General features: G+C 49.3%; 1 protein-coding gene across 1 annotated transcript in view; it reads left to right on the forward strand.

The window, feature by feature from the left end:
- Positions 1–5,245: 5,245 nt before the first annotated feature.
- The window catches only part of LOC116821654 (antigen peptide transporter 2-like), a gene marked incomplete at its 3' end in the record, with an annotated part of 9,845 nt that continues 5,154 nt past the window's right edge, over positions 5,246–9,936 (forward strand). The window contains exons 1-3 of the mRNA XM_075061379.1: positions 5,246–5,813; positions 8,203–8,314; positions 9,472–9,602. Coding sequence (XP_074917480.1) covers positions 5,303–5,813; positions 8,203–8,314; positions 9,472–9,602 — 754 coding nt within the window. The remainder of the gene's footprint in view (positions 5,814–8,202; positions 8,315–9,471; positions 9,603–9,936) is intronic.

Consider the following 9,936-nt stretch of genomic DNA (forward strand, 5'->3'; position numbering starts at 1 on the left):
TGGCCGGGGGGCACGGAGGAGGAGGAGGGGGGCAGGCGCTCAGAGTCTCTGCGGAGGACACTGGGGGGCAGGGTAGGGCCGGTAGCGGCGAGGTTTGATTTTGGGGGGCAGTTTATTGGGTTTTATTCCAAGTTCCCCTGCACTCCCTCCCCAGGCGGCGCGTCCCCACCCAGCGCCCCCACTTGTACTGGGGCAGGCGGGGACGGGCCCCAGCCTGACGGTGCGTGCTGGGCTGTGGGGGCTGGACCAAGGTTGGAGATGAGGGGGCAGGTTTGGGATGGGGGCAGCGGGTGAGGGCTAGGAATACAGGGGTGGGTGTCACAGCATTTGGGGGGTGTGGGTTAGGGGCTGGATCGTGGGGAGCCCTGGGGTGGATCGGGGTGTGGAATTGGGGTGGATTGGGGGCAGTGGTTTCCCCAGGAATTGAAATTGGGGGAGGGGGTGTTCGAATTTATGGGGGAAGGAGGTCAGGACGGATGAGCTATATAAAAGAGATATGAATAAAGTAAATGTTTTGTTAGAATAATGCAAATTTATCATAAAGATAATGCAAGTTCCCCAAAACACATAACAGGTCTAAATTTCTAAAAAAATATACATTTAAAAAATGTATTTAATTTAAATTGACTTTTTGAAAAGTAAGCCATCATGGGGTAAGAGGGAAGGTCCTCTCATGGATCAGTAACTGGTTAAAAGAGGAAACAAAGGGTAGGAATAAATGGGCTGTTTTCAGAATGCAGAGAGGTAAATAGTGGTGTCCCCCAGGGGTCTGTACAGGGGCCAGTCCTATTCCACATATTCATAAATGATCTGGAAAAAGGAGTAAACAGGGAGGTGGCAAAATTTGCAGATGATACAAAACTACTCAAAATAGTTAAGTCCAAAACAGACTGCAAAGAGTTACAAAGGGATCTCATAAAACTGGGTGACTGGGCAGCAAACTGGCAGATGAAATTCAATGTTGATAAATGCAAAGTAATGCACATTGGAAAACAATCTCAACTATACATACAAAATGAAGGAGTCTGAATTAGCTGTTAACACTCAGGAAAGATCTTGGAGTTGTTGTGGACAGTTCTCTGAAAACATCCACTCAGTGTGCAGCGTCAGTCAGTGATTCCCAACTTTCTGTTTGCTTTTTTAAAAAGAACAGGAGAACTTGTGGCACCTTAGAGACTAACAAATGTATCTGAGCATAAGCTTTCGTGGGCTACAGTCCACTTCATCGGATGTAGCCCAGGAAAGCTTACGCTCAAAGAGATTTGTTAGTCTCTAAGGTGCCACAAGGACTCCTGTTCTTTTTGCAGATACAGACTAACACGGCTGCTACTCTGAAATCTTTGCTTTTTTAATAAAGGGTTAGATAATAAGACAGAAAATATCACATTTCCTTTATATAAATCAGTGGTACGTACACACCTTGAATAGTGTGTGCAGATCTGGTCACCCCATCCCAAAAGAGATATATTGGAATTGGAAAAGGTACAGAGATGGGCAACTAAAATAATCAGAGGTATGAAACAAGAGGAGAAATTAAAATGACTGGGAATTTTCAGCTTAGAAAAGAGACGACCTATGTGGTGGTAAGATAGAGGGTCTACTCAATATCTTGGCTGTGTGTAATGATAATGTAGTAGGAAATGTTTATTTAATCCTTCCATACAAGAATCTTAGGCAGTCACCCAATTGAAATTAAATCACTGCATGCAGGTTTTTTAAAAAAACAAGGATATATTTCTTGCATCAATCGTAAGTCATCCAGGGAACTTTTCCAGGGGATGCTTGTGGAAGACCAAAACTATAACAGGATTATTAAAAATAGAATAAATTCCTGGAGAAAGGTCCATCATGGCTATTAGCCCTAGGTGGGAGTAGGATGCAACCTATGCTCTGAGCTGTCTGCTCGTTTGCCAGAAGTGGAATGGGCAATGGGGGTGGTCACTTGCTGATTCCGCTTTCTGTTCATTTCCCTGGGCCACTGCACTTGATCACAGCTGGCAGACGGGGACACTGGGGTAGTATTCCATTGGTCTGACCCTCTAGTTGACCATTCTTATTTAAAAATTATTATGAATAAAAGAAAGTGTTTTAGTACTCGAAATCCCCCACATAATGATCGCCATTGTCACACGATGTGATTGTTCATACCTTGGCAAATAATGCATTATTTAAAAAACTTGTGTTCTACTAGGGAAAACATTATTATATGTAAATGTTCATCCCCAGTGTCACAAAACTTAGCATTCTGGAGCAATGTTCATAAAATAGTAATCAAAAATTGTTTATTTAACTGTCCTCTACTTTTTCCTCTTCCCGACCCCACTCATCCTGGTGTTTGTCTTGGTTCCAGTGTGGAAACTAGAGTTCATGAGGTGCTTTCACGTGGTTCATACTGCAGGTGTGGGGGCAAAGAAGCCTTGCGAGTTTCCTTCCACTGCTTCACTGTTCACTCTGGCCTATTGGCTGTTTAGTTTGTGCTCACCGTTTTTACTTCCCCACTCTCTTGTTCAATGGCCCTGCTGCAGTCACCTCCTTCTCGGGTGCACCTGCCACTTGTGACCTCTTGCGAGTGTCTCTTGAGGGTTTCCGACCTAGCTCTCAGTGTTTCTCAGCTGAGCTGTCTCAGTGTGGGAACTTGCTCGCTGCTAGTGCAGTCGGGCTGTCTCTTATGCAAACCACGTTTTCACTACTGTATACACTTCTGTTTTTCCCACAACTGGCTAAGCTACTTGACCTTTATTGTCCTGATTCAGTCTGCTCAGTGGTCATCTTAACTTAGATACAAAGACTCTCTATGGAGCCTAATCAGGTCTTCTTGTCTTAACAAGTGGAGAGGGACATTGTCCGCACCTCTCTTTGATGCCTTCAAATCTCACAGGCTCTGTGCAGTCTACTTGCCCTTTTCTCTATCAATAAGAACTAATCAACATTCATGCCTCCCAACTCTCATTCAAGATTGTATATCCCAACGCCAGCCATAATCTATCACTTTTGTGGTGAACACATTCTGTTTGCTGTGGATGCTCTGTAGATTATTCTCTGTGAATAGTATAATACAATCTGGTCCTGAAGCCTTTCCTCCCGTCCTCACTAGCTGTCAGGTGAGTGTCTCATTTAGACTTTGCTTACAAATCATCATTTTAAATTATTGGTGGGCCAACATCATCGAATGTGTAATTGCACTGACATTGCAAAAAAACATACTCAAGCTGTATAAGGAAGCATAGGAAGCTGTCTATGTTTATAGTTTTCAAATCTAGATACTTTTTTCAGATAACATTATTTATCATTACACTGTATATTGCTTTTAAAATGTTAGTATTAATGTTTCAATTGCTCTCAATTCTATAATTTCCAATACATTTCTCACTAAATTTGGTATGTTTGCAGAGTAGCGCCGTGTTATTCTGTATCTGCCAAAAAGAACAGGTGTCCTTGTGGCACCTAGAGACCTAATACAAAATTTTATCTGTAGCACTCATGCCTTCTTTGTGTGGGCTACAGCCCATTCATCGGAAATGCATAGATGGAAACTTATAGTTGATGGAGATATATCTTATATATATATCTTATATATATATATATATTATATCCATTACACAGAACACGAAAAGGTGGGAGTTGCCAACCGTCTAGAGCAGCTAATTAATTAAGATCGCTATTGTCTCAGCAGGAGGATATAAAAGCTTTTGTAGTGATAATATCAGTATAGCCCATTTAAGCAGACATTGACAAGTAAGGGTGAGGATACTTTACAGGAGGGAATAGATTCAATGTAGTGTAATGGCCTCAGACATATCCCGTCTCTGATTATAAGGCTCTTAACTGATTGTATTTGTTGCATTTAAATTCAGTTCAGCTGATTTCTAGTTGGAGTCTGGTTTTTGAAGCTTTTTGTTGCAATAATATTGTCACCACATATTAAATCTGTTACTCGATATGCCAGGAGGTTGAGTGTTCTCTGACGTGGTTTTTGATGTTTAGATTCTTGAATGTGATTTTGCCATTTATTCTTTCTATGAGAGACCTGTCTCCGGTTTGGGCCTAGATGGATACATGGCAGGAGTGGGCATTGTGGCGACATTGATTGGCATATTACTTGGTAGATTGTGCAGATTGAACTGAGCCACCCTGATGGCTGGCTGATTGTTTCGGTTAGTTCCTATATGGTCCACCTTTGAATAGATATGTGGACAGAGTTGGCATCGGGCTTTGTTGCAAGGATAGGTTCCTGGGTTAGTGTTTTTGTTCCGTGGTGTGTGGTTGCTTTTGAGTATTTGCTTCAGGTTGGGGGGCTGTCTGTAAGCGAGGACTGGCCTGTCTCCCAAGGTCTGTGAGAGTGAGGGATCATCCTTCAGGATAGGTTGTAGATCTTTGATGATGCGCTGGAGAGGTTTTAGTTGGGGTCTGAAGGTGATGGCTAGTGAGGTTCTGTTATTTTCTTTGTTGGGCCTGTTCTGTAGTAGGTGACTTCTGGGTACTCTTCTGGCTCTGTCAATCTGTTTTTTCATGTAATCAGGTGGGTGTTGTAGTTGTAAGAATGCTTGATAGAGATCTTATAGGTGTTTGTCTCTGTCTGAGAGATTGGAGCAAATGCGGTTTTATCTTAAAGCTTGGCTGTAGACAATGGATTGTGCGATGTGGTCTGGGTGAAAGCTGGAGGCATGTAGGTAAGTATAGCAGTCAGTGGGTTTCCGGTATAGGGTGGCATTTGTGTGACCATCGCTTATCAGCACTGTAGTATCCAGGAAGTGGATCTCTTGTGTGGACTGGTCCAGGCTGAGGTTGATGGTGGGATGGAAATTGTTGAAATCTTGGTGGAATTCCTCAAGGGCTTCGTTTCCATGGTCCAGATGATGATGATGATATCAACGTAGCGCAAGTAGAGTAGGGGCGTCAGGGGATGAGAGCTGAGGAAGCGTTGTTCTAGGTCAGCCGTAAAGATGTTGGCATACTGTGGGGCCATGCGGGTACCCATAGCAGTGCCGCTGACCTGAAGGTATATATTGTCCCCAAATGTGAAATAGTTGTGGGTGAGGACAAAGTCGCAAAGTTCGGCCACCAGGTTTGGCATATAACTAGTTCACAAAACTAGGGGGGGTGTTGGGGAAATTCAGGGGAGGTGTAGGGAAATCACTAATCGGGGGGTGGATCAGGATGCAGAGTAGGGCAGATAGGGATGGGGATGAATTGAGGGCAAACTGGAAATTGGGGGACTGAGGGACATGGGGGGTCAGTCGGTGCATGAACCCCTCAATTGACTGCTCCCCTCTGCTCTCTCTCCACAGGCCCTGTCGCCGCCATGCCGCTGCCCCTCACCCTGCGTCTGGGCTGCCCCCTGCTGCTCTGTGATCTGGTCCTGCTGACCCTGCTGGGCTGGGGCGTCCCCTCGCTGGCCCCCCTGGGGCTGCCGGCCACCTGGCTGGAAGCTGCTGTGCGTTTCCTGGGGCTCTGGGGGGTCTGGGGGCTGCTGGCCCCAGATCGGCCCCACCTGTCCCCCCCCAGGGCCCTGGCTGCCCTGTGCCTGCTGCCCCCCCTGTATCTCACCCTGCGGAGCTGCCTGCCCCTGCCCGACATGCCCCCCGCCCTGCTGGCTGGTGCCCCCTGGGCCTGGCTGCTGCTGAGCTATGGGGCAATGGGGCTGGCCCAGCTCACCTGGGGGGCTCTGGGGCAGGGAGACAGGGCTGGGGGGCCTCGTGCTGAGGACACAGAGCGGGAGTCCAGGGCTACCCTGCGCCGGCTGGTGGAGCTGTCCCGGCCTGACCTGCCCTTCCTGTCCGGGGCCTTCATCGTCCTCACCCTGGGTGTGATTGGTGAGTGGGCCCTGTGGGGGAAGGCTGCCAGGCAGGGGTGCTAATTGCAGGTACCAGGCTCAAAGGAGTTACTGACAGAACAACTCCAGAGCTCGATCAGAAAGTCAGAGACCCGGGTTCAGTTCCGTGCTGCGCCCAGGCTGCTCTGACAGGTCACGCAGGCCTCGTCCCACAAGAGATGCCAGGATTGCAACGCCTACCCTGAAATCCCAGGAACACTGATCAACACAGCCTGAGTCCAGCACCAAGGCTCCCTGTACAGCAAACGGGGGGTGGGGGTGGATGCACAAAGGGGGGAAGCCGCCTTAGCTTGCTATTGGGAGATGCTGACGAGCGACTCGTGTACTAAGCCCCCTCACCTCCCGTTTGGAGACAGCTGCCTAAGTCCAGGACTCAGGGAGGCACCAGCCACTGCTTGTGACCCACACATGGGAACCCATCACCTGGTGAGGCAGGCGCTGTGTCTTGCGAGAAAGTGCTGGAGGAGGTGCCCAGTGATAGGGACCTTGCCTGGGGCTTGGGAGTCCCCTAGTTTAAGTGCCCATCCCCAAGATGAGGAAAGGGGATTGGAATAGGGTGGGGGCCCTAATCGCTGGATGACGCAGTCATTCCCACCTGCTCTCTGGCCCAAGGGCTCTTGTAAGTGTCTGTCCACTGTGGCACAAGTTCACCAGGAGAGACTGAGGCAGACCAGTATCCCACAGCTCAGTACTCAGAGCCCTCTTGTGAGAGATGGGAAACCCCTCTTCAAATCCCTTCTCCTGTTCAGGCGGATGGGGACTCGAACCAGGGTGTCTCAGCATCCCAGATGTGGGCTCTAAGCGTTGGGCTGTAAGGGAGTTGCCACCTTCTCTGGGATTCAGAGTGGGGCTCAAGCCAATGAGATGCCTCTGAGCACCCATCCGGACTGGACCCTATAGGCAAAGGAATACCTGTCCCGGGTTCACCAATCGCCCTGGGGAGTAGGTGGGGGAAAAGTGATTTTGACCCCACTCTTGCTCCTCCTCATACCCCCCCCCCCCGTTTACTTTTGGCAACTCAGTATCCAAACGTCATCAGCTTTGGGAAAAGTGACCGAGTGGCAGAAAGGAGAAACGAGTGTAATTCTGCTGCCCTGTCACTATTCCAGTGGTTGAGACGCTTAGAAAAACTCTAGACCAGCCCAAGGCAAAATGGGGGGAAAACTCATGTAAAATAAAATGTTTCTGAAAGATTTTAAAAAACCCGTAGAACTCTCCAAAGCAGAAACAAGTTTTTGTTTCCCCCTCGTTTAGAGTAACTAGACGTCCTGATTTTACAGGGACAGTCCCAATTTTTGGAGCTTTTTCTTATATAGTCTCCTATTACCCCCCACCCCCTTCCCAATTTTTCGTACTTGCTGTCTGGTCACCCTACCCTCGTTTCTGCCCCCCTCCATTTTTGAAGCCAGTTCTTGTTACTGCTTTTGTTGTAAAGACCTAGTTGTGTCTCAGGCTGTGTGTGAGTGGGACTGGGGCTTTCCCAAAGCAGCCAACCCATCAGGCTGTAAAGTCACAGACACAAAGCAAGTGCTTTATGGGGCAGTGTCCAAAGTGCATGCCAGCTCCACAGACCCCCAGCAGCTGGGTGCAGCTCTGCATGTGCCCCCTGCCTTAGTTTCCCCAGCTGGGTCATCAATAAGGTAACCAAGGGTTTATGCATTGAATAGCCCCCCTGCCCCTTTAATGCAGCAGACCCAAGGCAGCTCCTCACCCAGCCCTTGGCGTGGGGCAGACTCCATGTGAGTGTCTCAGCCCCATGGCCAGACCCTTCGCCCCCAGGGCACATCCACCCTCCATTGCCTCCCTGCAACCAGGCCCTCACCGGCCCACTGCAGCGCCTCTCCCATCCGCACACAGCTCCTGGCCGGCTGGGAAACTCCTCCAGCTCCCTCCCCTGGAGCTCTCCTGCTCTGTTCCCTCGGCCTGTTCGCTCCTACTCCCCTCTGGGAGCCTATTCTCAGGGCCAGGGCTCGTTAACCAATGAGGCTGCCAAACAACATCTGGTTAGTTAATTACTCACAGCTGGCTGAGATGGGCTCCTTCTCCTTAAAGAAGCCATTGGGCCCTGACTCCCCTTAAAGGGGGCCACCCGCCCCTCCAGCCATGACCAGTGTGTTCTCTGAGCCTGCCATCGGGAGCAGAATTTGCAGAGGGCTCAGCATGTGGGAACGTCCCTAAAGTTTATTAGAATCTTTCCAGTAGAAGAGAAATGGTGGGTTTGACAGTCCCCTGCTGGGACAGAAAATACTGAATGAGAGTCAAGAGAAACACAAGTCCACAGATTCATAGGGCAGGAAGGGAGGGCTTTGCTTTGGGGGATAGCGCCCTGCTTGTCCCAGGGCTGGCTCACCCCTGTGTCTCTGTGGCAGGTGAGATGTTCATCCCCTACTACACGGGACGTGTCATCGACATCTTGGGCAGCAGCTACGGCCCCGCCTTCACCACCGCCATCGTCCTCATGGGCCTGACCTCCTTTGGCAGGTGAGATCCCACTTTCCCCACCAGCACTGCTACCCCCCAAGACTCCAACCCTGCCCTGGAGAAGAGCCTTCTTGCCTCTTAAGCTGGTACCCCCATTGTGACGGGGTCCCCGGGGTGCAGCCTGGACTGTGGAGCGGAGAGGGCACACACCAGCCTTTATCAGCCGAGCTGAGAGTTCCCCAAGTACTTCAACCAAAACACTCTGGTTTAGGTGGGTGGAAGTAGACTATCAAACAGGTTTATTAACTACCAAGAGAGAGATTTGAAGTGATTATAAGTAGCAGGCGCAGAGATCCAAGTTGGTTACCTAAGAAACAAAAATAAATTCACAGTCTAAATTCTAACTTAAATAGACTAAGCAAGATTTGAATGAAGAGGTGTTTCACCCTGACAGATGGTGCAAGCAGGTGACAGTGCCTCAATACACAGACTAGACCCCATTCCAGATTGGGACCAGTCTTCCCCAGTCAAAGTCTTTGTCTTCCAGCTGTGCTTCCAGATGTTGTGATGGGGGAGGAGAAAGGCCAAGTGAGGATGTCAGTGTCCCTCTTTTGTACTTTCTTCCAGCTGCTAGAAAGATCCTTGCTGTGACGTGTGTTAGTTCACCCCCATGGCGTAAATGTGCCTTCTCTGAGAAGCCTCTGAGATAGCGGATTGGGTGTTAATGAGCCGTTAATCGCCTGTCAGGCTAGTGATGGCTACTGCATTGATGTACCTGAAAGGCTGGTTGTGGGTGTTCCCAACCTCACAAGATATTTCAGTGACACACACAGCAATACTTCACAACTTCCCACACAATGAGAGCACATACAATCCAACAAGATATTTATGTTCAGCAGATCAAGACTCAGGGCATACTTTGTACAAAACCTCTCATAATCACATCACCATGGTGAATCTATGGTTCCAGGGTGCTACTTTGAGGTACAGAGTGTCACACTCATGGACTGCCCCCACTGTTCACCGCACACACTGCTCCCCACCGAGGGACTCTCTGGGGTGGGGTGGGGTTTCTGAAAGGCAAGGCTTGAGCCAGGCCTGCCCAGTTTAGCCAGCGTGAGCTCTGTATGTGGATGCACAGCTGATTCCAGAAGTAGGATTAATCTCTGTGTGTCTTTCCTATTTTGTTCTGTCTTGGTCTCCCCTTCTCCTCCCAGCTCCCTGGCTGCCAGCTGCCGCGAGGGGCTCTTCATGTTCACGCTCTCCCGGCTTAACATCCGCATCCGCCAGCTCCTCTTCTCCTCCCTGGTGCGCCAGGAGCTGGCCTTCTTCCAGCAGGTCAAAACAGGTGGGTCCTGGCCCGGCATCTCTTCCCCACAGTCTCTCTATCCATAAGGGCGGCACCTCGGGGGCCTTGGGTCTGGTGGAGTCACAGCCTAAGCTCTCTTCCAGTGCAGTTCACTTGATGAGCAGCCCTGTCTACACTAGGGTTTTTAAATGTGATAGCCCTGATGCTGCTCTGTCTTATCCCAGAGGGCAGACAGGGGCCAGAATATGGGGTTTAAAGCCACCTTATAGACTCATAGACTCATAGGTCAGAAGGGACCAATATGATCATCTAGTCTGACCTCCTGCACAAGGCAGGCCACAAAACCCTACCCATACACATTTATAACAACCCC

The sequence above is a fragment of the Chelonoidis abingdonii genome, unplaced genomic scaffold (genome assembly GCF_003597395.2).
Source record: "Chelonoidis abingdonii isolate Lonesome George unplaced genomic scaffold, CheloAbing_2.0 scaffold0364, whole genome shotgun sequence".
Classification (NCBI taxonomy): Eukaryota; Metazoa; Chordata; order Testudines; family Testudinidae; genus Chelonoidis; species Chelonoidis abingdonii.